The sequence below is a fragment of the Stegastes partitus genome, unplaced genomic scaffold, assembly GCF_000690725.1.
Source record: "Stegastes partitus isolate 25-593 unplaced genomic scaffold, Stegastes_partitus-1.0.2 Scaffold270, whole genome shotgun sequence".
Lineage (NCBI taxonomy): Eukaryota > Metazoa > Chordata > Actinopteri > Pomacentridae > Stegastes > Stegastes partitus.
Window position 1 is genome coordinate 179,203 of NW_007578001.1, and position 18,850 is coordinate 198,052.

General features: G+C 42.7%; 1 protein-coding gene across 6 annotated transcripts; it reads left to right on the forward strand.

The window, feature by feature from the left end:
* The first annotated feature begins 1,168 nt into the window (after window positions 1-1,168).
* Window positions 1,169-18,491, forward strand: ldb1a (LIM domain binding 1a). 6 transcript variants are annotated; one of them, XM_008282398.1, is made up of 11 exons: window positions 1,169-1,275; window positions 11,114-11,216; window positions 11,760-11,804; window positions 12,055-12,130; window positions 13,010-13,112; window positions 13,312-13,484; window positions 13,581-13,703; window positions 13,803-13,880; window positions 14,029-14,152; window positions 14,351-14,499; window positions 15,530-16,413. In XM_008282398.1, the coding sequence occupies exons 1-11, from the start codon at window positions 1,248-1,250 to the stop codon at window positions 15,752-15,754; spliced, it is 1,227 nt and encodes a 408-aa protein (XP_008280620.1). In that variant the 5' UTR covers window positions 1,169-1,247; the 3' UTR covers window positions 15,755-16,413. The 6 variants fall into 6 exon arrangements, with proteins under 6 accessions (XP_008280620.1, XP_008280621.1, XP_008280622.1 ...); XM_008282399.1 differs by having other exon boundaries at window positions 14,351-14,493; XM_008282402.1 differs by lacking the exon at window positions 15,530-16,413 and adding an exon at window positions 16,420-18,491 and having other exon boundaries at window positions 1,170-1,275.
* The last annotated feature ends 359 nt before the right edge of the window (window positions 18,492-18,850 follow it).

Below are 18,850 nucleotides of genomic sequence, written 5' to 3' on the forward strand. Positions count from 1 at the left end.
AGTTTTTCCAAGTAGCAATGCAAAAAATACCTCCTAGAGTAAAAATGCCCTTGTTTAGGAATCACTGTACTCTTTCCTATATTCAGTCACAGTAAGGCAGTGATACAGAACGGTCTATTATCGAGCTGACAGGATCAGGTACACGAGCAACACAGACATCCAACTCACGGGAGTCAGTTATGTGCCTGTGTGTTTATGCAGTGAAGTGTCAGATTATGAGATTATTGGCTTGAAGAACAGGCACGCTTGAGCCAAGAGAAGTTATGGGATGAAGGGGAAGGGAATCGAGAAAAGTGGAGGAGGGAAAGGAAATGAAACACAATCACATCAGGCTGCATCGCGCTGCAGAAAGGTTGAGGTAATATCAACAGGGCGAGGAGATTAAATTGACAGAGTGAAGTAAGATTAAAAAGCAAAAAAAAAAAAAGCTGAAAAGAGAGAGAAGAGGCAGAGGCTGGCGGGTAGACGTCTGCAGTCGAGTCAGACTGTTTACATGCAGCTTGTTGGTTGTGAGTGTGCGCACATTTGTACGTGCACGCTCTTCCTGCCTCCCATGGGTCTCCAGTGTCCCTGCGCTCCAGGTGGGCTTTGCATTTTTAATCGATACTGTCTGTAGTGATTAACACCAGTGTTCTCTCTGCAGCAGAAAAACAAAAGGAAGGAGAGGGAGAGAGAGACAGAAAGAGAGATGGAAATCTGTCATACATGAGGCATGGTGTGTGAGTTAGTGTGCCTGTGCGTGTGTGTTTGTTTGGCAGTAATGACCCTCTGCCTCTGGGCTCCTACTGAGTATGTTTATTTCCCACAGCAGCACCGGGCAAAAATAGACGATGCATCACTGCCACACACACACCTTGTGCATTTTCTCTTTTTCCTCTCCTTTGCTCTAATTGCCTCCCTCCTGCATTCCCCGTTTCACACACACTCCCTCGCTCCGCTTCCATATTACTTTCTCCAGTCTTACATACCGCTAAGGCTCTTTCTTCCTATTTCACTCCTCTCTCATTTTCCCTCCCACTTGTGTTGCAATATGCCTATTAATGATGCAGCTAGAGCGCGGCTGCCAACTTCCTGCCTCTGACAGAGAGAGAGGAGTGTAGTTGTGCTGTACATGCCCTGCTTTGTACCACTCCCTCTTATCTCTCCACCCCTCTGTCTGTGTTGTTTTCCTCAGAGTTAGCCCATGCGAGCAGCGTGTGGACTGAGTGCAGCTGTTTCGTTCAGAGAAGAGCCCAACATGTGAGAAGATGTCTGTTGGAGGTTGTGCTTGTCCCGGTGAGTGCCGACTCTCTTCTTCTTCTTCTTCTCTCTTCTTTGCCGTCTCCCTCTTTCCTCCTCCGTCTCTGTGCTCAGTGGTGCTGTCAGAAAGATGACTTATGTAAAAGTGCTGCAAAGCCCCCCAGGGCCAGCGCCAAGCTGTGCGAGTTTGTGTGTACGTACGTGTGTGTGTTGGTGAGGCCATGCTACACACTCAACACATGTCCTAAAACAAGGTTATAGACTGAGGCTACCACACTTTAGGATTGAGTTGTTCAGCAGACCCTCTCAGTCACGCTAGCTGGCTGTGCAGCAGATCAATGGCTGTTTGAGTTTTACCACAAACAGAGACACTGAGATGTCAATAAGTACTTTGCTTGCTGACTCTTTTTACTCGTTTTCTCAGCTTCATATGGGCACAATAGGTCTGCTTCTTAATTATTTGTGCTCTTTGATGTATATAAATGTCAGTAGAAATGATTGCTTAGTCAGAGAGAAAAGAATGAGGAAAAAATAAATTAATTTACTTGTTGCAACATTGTTTACAGCTAGTTTCTCTTGATGAGTATAAACCAATAAAGAGGTGCTTAAGATTGAGCCAAGAGTTGAATTTGCTTGCACTTAAACCACTGTTTGGAAACTAAACAGTTCTCTGCCATTGCATTTTGCATTCTTGCTTGTTCATTTTTGATGCAATTGTTAGACTTTTCCTGAAATCACACTCTTGATCTTCAGAGGGAGGCTACATGAAATATGCCTTAGTACCATTGTATACAATCTTGTTGGTATTCTCGCTACTGTATCAGAGCAAGAGGAAGGAAATCTTGTACAGTCTGAGTGTGTCTGCACATGTCAGTCTTTGGCAAGCAAAATGTTTTGGCAATTTTTATCAAGTAGATCTTATAATCTGTTCTTCTCCATGGAGTGTTTGATCCTTTTTTTTGACTTTGGAGCAATTTCTCTTTAATGGTATCCCACTGAGAGCAGACAGGCTACAGAGATGGTTGCCTTGTGCACAGTGAAAAGCCTCACAGCGCCAGGGGACGGGCTCTGTGAAGCACAAGGGAGCGAGTATCAGATAGAAATTGAATCGTAGCATCTGCTCGGGGGGATCTCAGAGAGGGCAGATTGAATTAGGGTGTCAGTATCATTTTAATGGGGCTGCTCTGATTCATTGGCAATCGGCTATCAGATGGAATAATATTAGGCCTCTGCTTGATGTTCTCTTCTCACATCTTTCCTTTTTCTCCACTTTCTGGCGTCCTCACTCCCTCTTGTAGTTTCTCGGTATCTCTACCTCCTTCGCTCCCTCTGTTGACCGACTTTACTGTGGAGCAGAAACTTTTAATGACATCCACATGTTTCTGAAGGATGTACAGGGAACGAGGTCCACTGGAAAGATCTGCCATCTGGATGCTGTGTACCAACATTCAAACAATCACAGGCTTACCAAGCTGCACTCACGCTTGCTTGCAAATACGCAGCACAACCGTACATTCGCGCACATGTGCACCTTCATGAGGAGCCTGCTGGGGCAAGTTTAGACTGGTAGATCCCACAGATAACCACGGAACAACATTGATCAACACTGGTTTGCAGTTAAGCTCTCCCTCCCTGTGCGTGTGCTGTAAATCATTATGCTTGAAGGCTGGTTTGTTTACATTCTTGTATGATGGTGGATGGAAGATCCTCCCCATCGTTTGTGTGTGAATCTGTATTGTAAAAACAAATCCTCTCTTAGTTGAACATCACTTTCCCTTTCATCTGGTCATCTTTGTTTGGTTATCAGGTCATTATATAATAGAGGAATTTGAGCTAAGCATATATGCATGGAGCATATTATAATAAAGAACAGACTTTCTCCTGTGCGTCTAGTTCACTGACAACCCCATAACAGCCTGCTGTTGTTGTGACTTTGCTGTGAATCAGCCTTTTTAAGGCTTTGTTCCTCGCATGAAGGAGATTCGTCCTAACACAGTGGAGCCAATCACATCCTTTATTCAGGCTAAATGGTAAAAATAGATTGCCTGCGAGCTGAAGATACCCCCCTCCCCATTCTCACATGCACCCACTCAAGCATGCGCTCCCCTTTGCTCACCACTCTCTCCGTCTCTCACCCATCTCACTCTAACCCCTCCCGCCCATTTCTGCCTTCCTCATCTCACTCTCTCCCCCTCTTCCTCTTTCACCCTCTCCCCCTCTTTCTCCCCTTCTCTGTCACTCCTTCATCCCTCACTGACTGCCTTTTGCAGTAACAGTGGTGTTACCTCATGCAGAAAGTCACATGGTTCCTGATTGGAGAAAAGTGACTTAAAGCAGAGCCAAGATGGCAGCCAAACAGCCAGGGTTTTTTTTTTTTTTTTTTTGATTACTGTTACACAACAACGCGACTGCCTCAGCTTTATCTCACTGCACTGAAAGCCTGTGCCTCTCTTTCTTTTCCTCCTCAGTTCTTCACTTTTTCTCTCCCCCTCCTCTCTCTACCCTAGTGAGTCTCTCAGATCTTGTTTGCTAGATCAAAATGGCTGTGTGTGCAGAGGCAGAGAGAAAGATGGAATGCGTGGGAGACAGAGATGCTGGGGAGTCAGAGAAATAGGGGGGGGGGGGAGTTGCAGAGTGGAGATGAGCTGTAGTGATGTCACATCTGCTGCAGGCCGACAGGATGGCAAAAGAAAGCTGGCATGTGCCACAAAGCCCGAGAGGAGGGGGAGGATGGACAGAAAACTAAACGCCTGAGAAGGAGACGATTGTCTATCAAAGCACACCTGTATTTGTGAGAGATATGCAAGCTGCGGAGTCTTACAAACATGAAAGCAGGTTTGGTAGACAGACGGGTGACAGAGACCGTGTTCAGAATGAAAGGAAGCTGTCCTGAAAACAAAAGGTGTGAGGACAGCTGCAGCGTTGTCTGAAAACTGTATCTTTGTGCCACCTGTGTATGTACAAGTGTGTGGGCTCGAGACTATTTAAGGCTCAGGAATGGCGCGTTAACGCTATCAACTGGATTTATATTTTTCTCCGATAGCTTCAATCAAACAGCCTGGTTGGTGTCAAAGATAAACTACACAAGCGAACAGTGAATGGCACACTGTGCATTTAATAAAAATGTATGTAAATCATGGAAATTTTGAGACTGTTAAAAAGATTTCTGCCATAAAACAGAAAATATATATTCTGCTGCTGGGGATTTGAGGGGCAGTAAAATCAGTGAAGTGTCTCCCTAAACTGAAAAAAGACTTGAATCGGCTTGTAGAATTTATGTTTGAGACATGATAATTGTTATTTAAAGGCTTTGTGTTATGTATTCCAGTATCACGGTGTTATTATTCATACATCTGCGGCGCGGCTCCGTAATTAGTCTCTAAATAACATCCTCGCTACAGTCTGTCTCTCTGTTGTTCAGTTTAAAAAGAGACATTAGCATTACACTGTGCCGTATTGCAAAATGCATGCTTAAAATTTATTCGGTGCATTTTTAACCAGAGTTTACGGAGATAAACCTACAATTTAGACTGCAACAAATCTGGTATGTCAACAACAATCCTGTATCTAAGGGATTGGCTAATTCTGTCTGGATGCAGATCAGTGATCTCTGTCACTGCAAGCATCCACAACGCCAACCTTTATACACACAGTCACATTCTGCCCTATTTTTTTTTTCCCCCTTCGGTTATCTCTGATTTAACACGTGCTATTTAACTTCCTCTTGTCAAGCCACAGTTACATCCTCTGAGTGCAGCCCGTGTTAGTCCTGTCTGCTGCCTTGTTGCTATCACTACCAGTCAGGTGTCACAACAGTTTCCCTGACAGGTTTGTGCTTCCACTGTGGTGTCTAGAAAAGCAGCAACAGGAATCTGAACATCCTGTTCACCAGCTCTCTCTTCAGATTTACACAAAGCTGCTCGACTCCCTTTGTCAAGCGCTTTCGTAGAGACACAACATGTCTGAAGGTTTTTGAAAATGTTTCCAAGGCACGCTTACATGTGGCTCGTGTATCATGACCTCATTATGTTTATCAAGGTCAGTTTCTTCTCATGTACCAGCATTTCAGTAATAAACCACATAATTAAAAGTCTGATTGATTTTCTATTTCACTGTTCTGGAAACCACATTATTATTTTCTATAACAGCGCGTGGATGGCAGTACAGTCTGAACTCTATGCAGCCCATCTCTGCATAAAACAGCACATGTAAAGTGGCCTTGGGAGCGAGGGATCTATAAATACAAGACGGTACATCAGATCTTGTGTAGTACAAGACCAGTTTTGCGGTGACTAAAATAGGACTTAGTGCTTGTGTATCCTGCTTTTAATGTTATCGCTGCCTACCAGCCCTACTTGCCAGGTACTCGGTGAATGTGTGTACTAAATGTGACTCTCGCTGAATACAGATGAAATAGGATTCAGTTCTCGGAACAGAAACACCCCCACAGCAATGCCTGTGATATCCCGTATTTTGTGCCATATGATCCACTCTTCCATTTGGTCAGTCTTTTTTACTTTTATTTTAGCATGCATGTAAAATGGAGACTACATTTAAATGTTGTAATCTTAAAATATAAGCACCATTGTACATGCAAAAGTTATAGATTTTCTTCAACTGTAGAATAGACAAAAAGATAAAGATATAACTACATGACAACATGAAACGTTAGAAGGATTTCATGGAGGAAAAAATCTGTTAGCTGGAAGTGTAATTTAACTTTGGAATGAAGTTTATTTTATTGTATTCCACTTAATTCCAATCAGAAGCACAATAAAGCTGTTTTCAGCATTTGCCAGCAGAGGGAGATGCTGTTCTTTCACATCTCTCCTGAAGTCCATCAACACTGAACAGACTGCAGACTGGAGTATCATTGTTTTCAACAAGCGAGCTTACAGTGGAGCTTATGTTATAACTGAAGGCTTTGGTGTTTTATTCAAAACTACAAAAGCAGTCCTCTAAATGGAACCACACTCCCTTTACCTTGAAAAATGTTTTGAGTTGCGTCCTTTCAGCCAAGTGATGCAGGATAACTATTGGATTGACAGCATTATGTTGACAATAATTGGCCATTTAGCAGCTATAAGCACCTTATTCTGTACAGTTTTATGCAAAGGCTTCTGCACCCTCTGAGCAGAGTACGTATGTTACTGATTTTTAAGCGATCGTTTTTAACGTCTGTTTGCTGCAGCAGTTGTATTTACTTCTTTTCACTTCAAAACCCACCGAAACATGTGATTTGCACAGGGGTGCCCAAACTGGCATACAAATTTGTGTTTCTGCTCTATGCATGATGTAGGGTTTCTGCAGTAAGAGGGACTGGAGTGGGCCGGATGTGTTTACCTTATCAATGAAATGCATGGCTTCACATTCCTCAGATGGCTTATATAAATTCTACAAACTGACTGGGAGCTCAAGTAAAAGCCTCAAATGAGCTTTAAATGCACTTTAAGACCTCAAAAGGTTCTCTAACCTTCAGATATATTGCTTGTAAACATTAGAGCAGTTATTGATTAAAAGTGAGGCTGCAGATTATACCCTTACATAATCTGAGGCTGTGACCGGCTCAGTGCTGTAGTCCTAAAGATTTGAGTCATCAGCCAAGTCAATCATTTTTAATAAGCTTTACAAAGTTGACTCAAATTAAAACTTCTGAACAGTGTAAACAAAGTGTTTGAGTCATTCTTCATGGATTTAATAAAGAATATGGAAATCAAGGATTTTTTTTTTTTCATTTTGCAGCTGTAAAGGTCAGGACAGACTGTTCAGTGCTGGATGACAACCTTGCATAGTTCCAGCAGCCCTAGCAAAATTAAACTTCATATGATGCATATCTTCATATCTACATCTATATATGTGGTATATATTTTTATACACCCACATATCTGTATATTCAATCCTGCCAGTTTTTTATCCATGGTTGAATGCAGGATAAACTTCATTGCATAGGAATGTATTCATTATATTTGAATGTCATCTTTTATTTATTACTAATAAAAAAAGCGGTGACATTTGTGTAACCTTTAATTTCATAACAGTGCAAAACAAAATAGAAAACTTTTACATAGCACTAGTTAAAGGCTGTAATAAAATGTTATTTATCCTGCAGACTGCTTGCACGCTTATTTAAACTACCCCCAAATTGTACTGCTTAGGTGATAATTTAATATTGGAGGGGAAACTCTAACACAGATTTCCTAAATCCAAGCTTACATTTGAAACTAGGAGAAAAAGCTAGTCCTGTGAGTGTGTATTGTAAATCTTAGAGTTTCTGTAAAGCACATGTTTAATATAAGCTGGTGAAGTATACTTCAGACATGGGTGGCATCTGACTTTATTATGACACTTTAAAGACTATATTTATCAAAAACCCTAAATCTCAGAGCAGTGATGTTGGACTCTAAGGACAGGATGTTTGTTAGCAATGAAAAAGGAAAGAACTGGATTTCCTACCAGTTGATCACTTGGTTAAATATTATAGATGCATAATATGTCGGTGACCACATCAGTATCTGCCGATCTTAGTGTTTTTTTCTGATATATCAGTTTGGGTCTGATGAACAAATTTAGCCGATGTGAAAACCTGATGATTGTCTGACATTAGTGCCTTTGTCTCTACATTTGATATTGCTGCTGTTTCACAGATGTTTTTACTTCAGTGGTCCTGGACCTGAATGTTAAATATGTTTTACTTTTGCTACGCATTAAAGAAGAGTATGTGGTCTAATTTGGTATGGGCTTCTTTTGAATAGTTTACACATTCTCACAGTGCTAACTTATACTTATTTTTCGGTGTGAACAAAAATTAATATCGGTTATCAGCTATATCAGAAATCTAACTATCGGGTATCGGTATCGGCCAGAAATGTTAATATCGTGCCTCACTGGTAAATATTGTTCAAACCATCATTTAGTAAGGGTGACTTTTGTGGAAATATGCACAGAATTCATAACAGTTTAAGAATACTTCCATCTAAATAAATGGTGCAGCGACACAAACGAGAAGCTGTTTGGTTTGGACTGTTTGTGCCAACACCACAGCTGGATCAAGCTGATGTGGAATATATATATATGTTGCTGTCAGACTGTGGAATAGGATTAACTGTCTGTTAAGGGGGTTGTTCCTCTCAATGGGGACCCACCTTGTATCACACTGGGGGCGGCTGGTCCACTGATGGGTCCTGGACAAGACAAATTGGGGGCCGCTGTGAGAGAGGGAGGCCTGTTTTTGTCCCGGCCTGTGAGTCGGGATGGGCGGAGGAGCCTGGAGGAGGCGGGGCCTTTGTTTGTTCGTGTCTCGGCTGGCATGAACAAAGGGTCCTGTAGTAGTGGAACAGAGGTAGCACCGTCCTCCTCGCAAATGACATTTAAAACGCCTAGCTGGGAGTTGCAAATCGAGCAGAACCGGGGGAACTAGCGGGCGCGTTTCACTTCCCGTCGCTTGCCGCCTTGTTTCGGATCGCGGGAGGTGAAATATCAGCTGGAGCTCTTCCCCCCCCATCCTGCCGCTCCGGCTAGCAGCGAGGCTAGCTGGCTAGGAACACCGAGCCGAGGTGTTGAGCCGACACCGACGTTTCTCTGCAGGTAAACTCACACTCGCAAGACTTGAGGGACACCTCTGGCTCACGACGAAGTGGGTGTAAACAAGCCGTGTGTGTTGGAAGTGAGCAGCGGTCATGTTGGTCATTTAGCAACTGGGTTAATAGCTTAGCAATGGCATCCGTCTTGTGCAAATGAATGCGGCCCTGCGGCTCAGTTTACGCCTGCTCCCTGCTGTTAAAGTGACTCATTTAAAAATGTACACTCTACATGCTCACACACGGAGGGATAAAAGCGACACGAGTGTGCGTTGGGGGGGGAAGTCTTTGCACATAGCTGTGGATGTTTTATTGGCTGTGGGCCATCACTCTGGATGCAGCTCCATTGTTTGCAATGAACAGTTGGGGCGGACTAAACTGCACCAAAGTCTCGTTATGTAAAGTTAACCTTTGTCGGAGTGCTCCTGCATCACGGGCTCTCATCCGATCTTAATCAGGTTGCTGCGTTGAAGGATGCTTAAAAGGCTGGAGTCATTCATCTCTTATTTGTCATGTGGACCTGAGCTGAGGCTGCTTCACTGATCCCGTCTTTAATTACGATGTTATGTTTGGGTTGAGCACTTGTAATTGGATACATGCTTCTGTCAGGCTCAGTCCTGCAATCTACGTTTGTGCATTGGTTTAATGTTTAAATGATGCGTGTTGGTGTTTATTACATGCCAATATAGTCTATGTGTCAGCATTTATTTTATTTTTTTGCAGATGGCAGCTTTGCTTAATAAAATATAGACTTTATATATCAGAAAAAGGAGGTATCCTCTATTTGATTGGCAGCAAACATTGTTTTTATGAACTTGGAATTGTGTGTATTTTTTTATTTTTTGTTTTGCACAATGCTGGTGGATCAGCATCAGATTAAACAAAGACTTATCATATGGGGCTGAATGCAGTCTGGGGCTAATGGCTGGCGTTGGGAGATGGGTGGGTGTTTAAGTCACAAGCATTGTTGGGTGCCCCTGAGCAGGTTCACCTCCATAGTGATGGGGAGGAGAAGGTGACCTGCCATGACTCTCTTGGGTATACAGAGGAAGGAGTGAATGAAGGAGGAGTTGTGATAGAGAACAACTCATGCCTTTCTCTCTCCGTTTGTATTCGCCTTCACTTTAATCACCACTGTTTGTGCAGTCGTCTGCCTGCGGGGCTCCCATTAGTTCACCAAAAGTGAATATATTAATTTTACATCCCTGTTAGGTTTTGGTCCTGCATTTAGAGCGGTCCATGTTGGGAGTCCATGTTTCTCCCCCTGCTGGTTTTAATTAGGTACAGTCACCCTTTCATATGCCAAGCTTACAGTGGCCGACTGTTGGGCACAAATCGAGTCAAATTAACATTACGCTGCCTTCAGGTGCCTGTTTGGGAACGCCATTTAAAAGCACAGCCTGCATAAACATTATTAAATGAACAAGTGCTGGAACGGAAAAAGGATTTCTGCTGTCTCAATGCTGCTGATGTCTGTTTATCGGGATTATGAATGTATCAGCACCACATGCATCCAGTTCTTGTAGTTAACGTCACATTTTTCTGTGTGTGAAAAGTAGGGGTAGCAGGAAGGGTAGTGGTGATGGGCCAGTCTGGGTCAAATTTCCAACGGCTGTTTTCTTTTTCCCTCTAACATCTCAGCCTACTCTCGTCTGCTTGTGAATACGGTATCTTTGCTCAGACCTAATTACACGAGGCTGCTGTTTGTGTCAGATTACATGTTTTTCAGCCCTGCGTTCTTTGAGCATGAATGCATTATCTGGGCAGACAAGGGTTAACAACAGCCAGGATATGGAGTGGGGGGATGGGTGGAAGCGGCAACTAGAGGGGGAGACAAACACACAGAGTACTGAGCATGGTTTGGATCACATGGAGCTGTATGCAGAGAAGAGGGTTCCCTGTGATAATACAAGTGGTACAAAAACACAAAGAGCATGCCAGACTTTCTTTTTTTTTTTCTTCCTTGCATCCCTCCATCTCCCTGATTGTTTTCTCAGATTTCTGCAGGCTAATAAACATCGCTGTATTTTTTTTTTTCCTCCTCATGATGATTTGTTTTCTTGTCCATTTAGCAGATTGAAGACGCATTAGATAATGAAAGCAGCAGGAAATTGTTTTGGCAGCGTGCTTTTATTTCAGCAAATCTCAACAAAATCATCCAACACTAGATTGCTTAGATGATGCTGTGATTTGAATGAGCTAAATCCAAAGTAATCTAAATCTCCTTTAATTCTCTGCTCTTTTTTTTCCCCCCTCCTCCTCCTCCTCTGCCTCCTCTGCCCTGGGTTTTTGTGCAGGCTGTTCGTCAAAGTCATTCAAGCTGTACTCTCCTAAGGAGCCCCCCAACGGCGGCAGCTTTCCCCCCTTCCACCCAGGCGCTATGCTGGACAGAGATGTGGGGTAGGTCTGGGTTATTCTGTAGTGTGATGCTCTGTGGAAAGGAAAATATGTCTAAAAGTAGGGCACTTTTTGCATGAATTCGATCAATAAAGCTGCTTTCATGTATGTCAATATGTCGACTGAGGAATAGATGTGTATTTTTAGACGCTGACTGTGTTTTTTTTAAAAATAATAATCCATATTGCTGTTTTATGGTCTGTCTCTTGTATGTTTCGTTTCTTTAGATTGAACTGTTTGAACACTCCGTCTTTGATAGTGATATTGGAATAAAATCAAATGAGACCACACAGAAGCAGATTGATATTAAATGTGTGACCTTTAACGGCTGCATTCAACTTAACTAAAAGTCTCACCCTAATACATAGTGTCACCTTACTTGTTAAACACACACTTGTTTGTTGCAAGCGGTGAATATTTAAAGCTTTTTCTCCCCATGCCTTCCCGTTCTTTTGTGTCGTGGATTATCTGAAACTCTGCGTTAGTCATGTGAGAGTAACAGGGCCTTGAAATCAATAACTGCCTCTGTAATTATTTCCCTTGCAGGCCTACACCCATGTACCCTCCCTCATACATGGAGCCTGGCATGGGGTGAGAACACTGTCACTTGAATAATTCACACGTGATTGTGGTGTTTGTTCTAGGTCACAGATCATTTATGAAGTGTTCATTATGTTTCATCTCCATTTATGTACAAAACTTAGGCATAGTATTTGCATTTAGTTAACTCTGATTTTAGGCTGCTGTGGGCTTATAGCATTTGGTTTTCACCGTGGGAGTGGAAATCCACTGAAGCAGCTCCAAGTGCAGAGTGATGAATTGCCCCTGTTTTCTGTTTCAGGAGACCCACACCGTACGGGAACCAGACAGATTATCGGATATATGAGCTGAACAAAAGATTACAAAACTGGACAGAGGTGAGCGTTACTTTTTCATTCACGCAGAGAGCAAAAGGAACTCAACACCAAACTGTTGCTGTATCAAAACGCATGATCAGCATTTCATTTTCAGTCGGCTGTGATTAACGTCTATAATGCTTCACTCTGCAGCTCTTAACAACTGTTTCCGTGTTTTCAGATTTCCCTCCCAGCAGCTGTTTGTGTGTAGCTAATGGTGCTGGGGATTTTGTGGGAAATTAAACCAGAGAACTCACTGACTTAATTTACATTCAAGCTCTAATAGGATTATCTGATCAACCTGACTAAAACGTAATTGGAGTGCCAACTGTTTGCATGCAGAAACGTGCAAATGAATAGTCACAACAAACCTTGCACGCAAATACATGCACACTAACCTTTGTACGTTGTCGGAGTTCAAAATGACAATTATATTTTGCAGCCAACAGTGCCTAAATGGCAGTATGCGTTATTTATAAAATTCATCCTCAACTTCCGTTTAAACGGCTTTTCTTTATTGCACCAGTAACCAAACTCTCTTCAGCAAATGTTTAGAGCCACTGAGTGACGCCCATGAAGCATGCACATCTATTCTCATGTACTCAGAGTACTTCCACTGGTTCACACTCACTAGTGTGACCAGACTGTGGAGATAAGAAGTTTAAAGGTTATAGAAGTGGTACATTTGAGGAAATAACGATCACCACTTCTTCTTTGTAAGCAATTTATCTATATTTATGGGGTTTGTTTATGCAAGTGATCTTATGTGGCCGCCTCACTTCTCTCTAATGAACACAGTTTCTTTCCAATGAATGTGAATCATTTTAACAACCTTATGGGCTGACGATATTAAGAAATGCAACTGAAAACTGAGAGGAATGCTTCTTGCTCTGCTTTCAGGACTGTGACAATCTCTGGTGGGATGCCTTCACCACAGAGTTTTTTGAAGATGACGCCATGCTCACCATCACTTTCTGTCTGGAAGATGGTCCCAAACGATATAGTAAGGGAGAAAGTTTAGCTGTTTGTGTGTATTATTAGTTTGTAATGACAAATATTAAGTCAGCTTGTTTTATTTTACTAATTCACTGTGTATAATGTATATCTTAATTTTTTATGCATATACTTTCTATTGTTGCAACCGCACCCACGTTCCTTATGTGGGTCATTGAGGTTTAATTTATTTGTCGTTTTGCCTGCAGCCATCGGCAGGACGTTGATTCCTCGATACTTTAGAAGTATTTTTGAGGGGGGTGCCACTGAGCTCTTCTACGTTTTGAAGCACCCGAAGGAGTCCTTCCACAGTAACTTTGTGTCTCTCGACTGCGACCAGTGCACCATGGTGACCCAGAACGGCAAACCTATGTTCACACAGGTACAGTTACCTGATTAATGTCACGGTGAATAGTCTTAACCCATCATTTTCTATTAGCCTGTCAGTGTCTGACCCTTGATCTCTCCTGTGGATTAGGTTTGTGTTGAGGGCCGTTTGTACCTAGAGTTCATGTTCGATGACATGATGAGGATCAAGACGTGGCATTTCAGCATCAGGCAACACAGAGAAGTCCTACCAAGGAGCATTTTGGCTATGCATGTGAGTTCCACAGGAAACAAACCACACACTCACAGACAAATTTGCATACTGTACATATACTTACTCATCACACCTTTCCTTTCTAACACCGTCATCCAGGATCCCCAGATGCTCGATCAGCTGGCTAAAAATATCACCAGATGTGGGCTGTCTAATTCCACGCTCAACTACCTCCGTGTAAGCACATTTTCTTATGATAGCTGATAGGAGTTATTGTTTTTTTAAAAAAAATATATCAGTTACTGAGTTAACCTTAACTGCACATAAAACAACTTGCTAACAGTGCTTTGTGCCACTTTGGTTCTTCTCTTTATCTTCTCTTCAGCTATGTGTGATATTGGAGCCCATGCAAGAGTTGATGTCCAGGCATAAGACCTATAGCTTGAGCCCCAGAGACTGTCTGAAGACTTGCCTCTTCCAGAAGTGGCAAAGAATGGTAGCACCTCCAGGTAATGCCTTTTAAAATTGCCAGTGGCAACTACGGCAGAGTCACCCTTAAGTTCTTTAAGCTGTTGTGTTCCCAGAAACAAATACAGCTGCAGCTGCATTACAGTTTCTTATCTGCAGATGACCTAGAAACTGCAGATTTATAGAGATTTAAATACTTGATTATGAAACCCATCTTCCCCTCGTTTCTCTGTTTGTAGCTGAGCCAGCCAGACAAGCTCCAAACAAGCGGCGGAAAAGGAAGGTGTCCGGTGGAAGCACCGTGAGCTCTGGCGGAGGCAGCAATAACAACAGCAACAGCAAAAAGAAGAGTCCAGCCAACAGCTTTTCACTCTCCAGCCAGGTACCTGTAAGCATTACATCTACTTGACCTCTTTCTGAACCTCCCAGCTTCAGCTGAGCAAGGCACTGGAGAATAAGACAGAGGGCAGAAGGGTTAGAAAGAAAGGCAAAGAGGTTATAAAGTTATTTGTGGGTGTAGAGGGTGGGAGCTGGAGCAGTTAGTCTGTTTAGGAGTAGGTATAACAGTAGGTCAGGATGGAGTTAGCTTAGGGAGGCTTCTGGAGGTAGGGGTTGGCTTTAGGTGGGGTGGGGAGGATAGGGGCTGATTTCTGTAATTCTATGCAGGATGAGTAGATTTAGTTAGCAGACCCCTTCATGTGAACCAGTGATGGGCAGTCCCTGGTCCTCTAGGGCCACAGGTTAATGGGTTAATATAGAGGAGGTACAAGTGGCCTCCATCTCTGAGTAGTGCTTAATATATTTTGGGGCCATGGGGGAGGGTTACCTTGCTCTGATTTCCAGTAGGACAGACAGGTTTTCTCTCAAAATCCGCTGTATTAACTTGGTCTTAGAGTTACCACTGAGTCTATCAGAGCACACGATTCACACAGCACTGCTGTCTTTGCTTACCTGGTTGCTTGATTGAGCGAACGAGACCCGAGGTGGAATGAAAACCCCTGTGATGCAGCACTCAAGGATCAGGGATGCCCACTGCTGGCCAGTAGGAAGGGCCCCCTTGGTTCTTGGAACAGGGGCAGGGAGTCACATGGCCACATGGACTGCTGAACTGTCGGGGTAGACGCCCCAATAACACATAGTCTTGTTGTGATTGAGTTCAGAAGAGAGGACACAAATACCTTAGGATTGTAATACTCGGGGTCTCTTGGTCCCCAAGAGCTTGTATTATTATCATAATGCATTTCATCAGGTAGGATTAATTTGTAACACTAGTATTGGACCCAGCTAGATTGCACCTTGACGATAAGCCAAAAAAACCATCAACAGCAGAGTTAGCAACGCGTCCGTGCAGCCAGTCATTCCGCGCACCCCCCTGTATTATGGGGATAATATGTACCGGCCCTTGCTGTCCCCTTTAGGATGTGATGATGGTGGGAGAGCCCACTCTGATGGGAGGGGAGTTTGGTGACGAGGACGAGCGTCTGATCACGCGGCTGGAGAACACGCAGTACGATGGGGCGAATGGCCTGGAGGATGAGGACAGTTTCCACAGCTCGCCTGCACTGGGGGCACACTCGCCCTGGAACAACAAAGCTCCCTCCAGTCAGGAGAGCAAGAATGACAACTCCCAGTCGTCCCAGTAGAGTGCTGAGGTCCCAGCCAGCCCCTTTTTTTCAGTGCTTAAAACCTACTGGGATCCACCTGAGCCAACACACTAGGGAGAGGAGTCAGGGAGGGTGGCCTCGAGCACTTGTGTTCAGTTACCTTTTTGTTTGTTTTGTTTCGTTCTGTTCTGATGAAGGCAGAGTGGTTAGTGAAAGGGATAACAGCTGATGGACTGTTAGATCATTGCTGTCACATGAAGGGAAGCTCAGAAGAATCCCACTCTCGCTCCGTCACACTGTTGCACATGACCAGTGGTGCTCAGCCTTGGCCCTTGTCTCCTCGGCTCCAGTCAGGCCTCTTAGAGGTGTGGTGGTGAGACTGGCGGGGTGGCGGTGTGTGTGCGTATGTGTTTACCCCCCTCATCATCGCTCACCACGGTGTTTGAGCCAAAGTTGGCGTGTCCTGTTGTCCGAGTGCTCGCCATGGCGACCATGTCAGTGGGTTCTTGTTCCAACCTCGGGTCTCTCAGGCGTGCGTTTTCCTTGACGACGCACCTCGTTGTTTCTGTTGTGCTCATGTCACAGGGAAGAAATGCTTAGCTTTTATTTAACATATTTTTTTGCAGGCTGCAGAAAACTGTGTGCACTCTTAGCATCGAAATTTAACGTTCAGTTTTTAAAAACTCAATCATTTGTTTTTGTAGGACCTGGTTGGAACAAAAACCTGTACAGTGCCGGAGCTTGAGGACCGGAGTTGAGAACCACTACGCTAAATGTTAAACACACACACACAAACACTGACACACACACCCAGACCAGTGCACACACTAACACACACTGTCACCCACACCTTCAGCATAAAGCATTGAGGTACTGGAGAGAGGTGGTACGCAGCATGTCTGGACCAGAGCACCAGACGCTACAGAAGTGTGTTTTTATTTTCTATGTTTTAGACTTGTTTTGATTTTTTTTTTATTTTTGTAAACAATTTCTAAAAATAAACAGACAAGCAAGCAAACAAAAAAACACCCCAGAATATTCTTTGCACTGTTTTCCACTATTAACGGCAATCTATTTTTCTTATGAATTGACGGTGTATTTTTTTTCTTTTCTATTATTGCTAATGTAAGAACTGTAAAACATCTGAAACCTGCAGTATATTAATGTATAAGTATTGCTGTTAGATCATTCTTATTGTGATGGTAATAACTTTCATGTAAGTCTATGCTTGATATAAAGTCATCCATCCATGTCAGACATCATGCTGTCATCAGGCCCATTAGCTTCAGTGCTAAGGGGAGATCAGTGCTAGTGTTTTAATACTGTACTACATCTTGTTTGACGCGCGTCCGAAGCGGCGCTGCTGAAAACCAGTTTCCCCCTTGCTAAATTTCCATCAAGCACCTGGTTCGGATCTGTCGTCTTATCATTGCAGAAATGTTTGCTTTGTCTCCAAACCTCTTATCTTGGGGTCCTCTCTTCAGAGATTATAATAACAGAAAACTTCTCAAATTTGCTACTCGAAAAATATTTTAAAAACACATTTTGACAGGATTGTAAAATAATGAAAAAAAAGACTTTTGTATTAACTTAAGTTTCCCAGAAATGTTTTTAATTACAATTAAGAAAGCTGCAGACCAAGGAGCTACATGTAAAGATTCTTATACTGATTACACTGCGCTGTTTTATGTTTTATGATGAATCATTTTGTTGGCTTTACTCCTCATGTTTGTGTCTGTGCTTGTATATTTTTAGGTAGTAATTTCTGTAAAAGTTATTCTATGTATTCCTCCCTAGAACTATGAGAAACTCAATCTAATGTAAAGAGATGAAAAGCCTCTTAAAAGTTTTTTTTAAACGTGATTTTTAATGGTACAATCACTGATAAAAGAATTTTGCCCTCATTTTAGCAAACTGTATTTATTTTTCTATGTACTGACATTCTGTTTAGGTCCAACCCACCTGTACAATATTCATGATAATACATGGAGGAATTTGTGGCGCTGCTCAGTCTGTTAATGCTAATATCCTTTTTGTTTTTTCCATTTCCTTGTGTTCTTGGAGATCTGTATTGTCACATGAAGGAGATATTCAACAGCCATTTTAAGCTGCTGTAGGTTTTATCAGCTGTTTGAAAATCAGTATATAACCACATTTAGCTTATTTCAACAAATCATTAACCTCCAATTTGTTGTTTTTTCCTCCTTGAAGCTCTTATGATACTGTACATGTGAAATAATGGTGCAATCTTTAGTGAAATGACACTGCTGCATCATGGTTTTCGGTGTAAAAGTTGTCCAATTCAAAGGCCTCAGCAGCACTCAAATGCCAGCTGCTAGATATTTGATAGTAATTTCCAGATTCTCCCAGCAGGGGTCTCCCTGAGCACCAGACTTGAGCAGCCCGTCAGAAATTCCTCCATCATTATACCTGGCAGAAATGCCGTCTGTAAATCCACACCGAGCTGCAGGCTGTCGTGTTTCGATCCTTATTCATTGTCTCCAGCACCCCTAGTCTACTTTCGTGGTGTATCAGTTCAGCAGGCGGACTCAGAATTGAATCTAGGGGCAACTTATCAACACAATGTGTTTCCTAAGTTGACATAATTTAGGAAATATAAGGGTGTGTGGGACGGAGATGAAATGGCAATGCACCCATAGCTGGCTCTTGTAGCACCTCATCATAGGGGTGATTTTATATCTATATTTTTTTGCCAGGTTTCTGTCATTGATAATTCATGTATGGTATCAATAAAGATGAATTTTCACTGAAAAAATGTTGTCTTCATTGGTGGTGATTCTTTCTGGGGGGGAAAGAGAACTGCACAAAAGTCCTAGAAATCCTAAAATAGCTCATTGATGCTTGCTCTGTTAATCATGTGGGAACGATTAAGTTTGCTTTGGTAACTCTGACCTCAGTGGATTCTTAAATCACTAGCTCTTGCAAACAAAACAAACAAGGCAAGTTTATCGTGGAATGCAAAATGGCTACAAGAGCAGTGCCCAAGGGTTGGTTTTCTGAATTTTTTTTTTAATCTGAAGCAAAGTTTGAAGGGGAATGTTAGTGAGACACTGCAGCTATTGTTGGTGAGGTAAACACACAGTTGTCTAGGATGCATTTAGTGTGACTCATTAG

What these genes read in the sequence shown, in the direction of transcription:
- ldb1a (XM_008282398.1), top strand. Translation starts at nt 1,248, where the DNA reads ATGTCTGTTGGAGGTTGTGCTTGTCCCG. An exon ending in GATTACAAAACTGGACAGAG is followed by an intron (nt 12,131 to 13,009) that starts GTGAGCGTTACT and finishes CTCTGCTTTCAG; the next exon opens with GACTGTGACAATCTCTGGTG. An exon ending in AGATGGTCCCAAACGATATA is followed by an intron (nt 13,113 to 13,311) that starts GTAAGGGAGAAA and finishes TTTTGCCTGCAG; the next exon opens with CCATCGGCAGGACGTTGATT.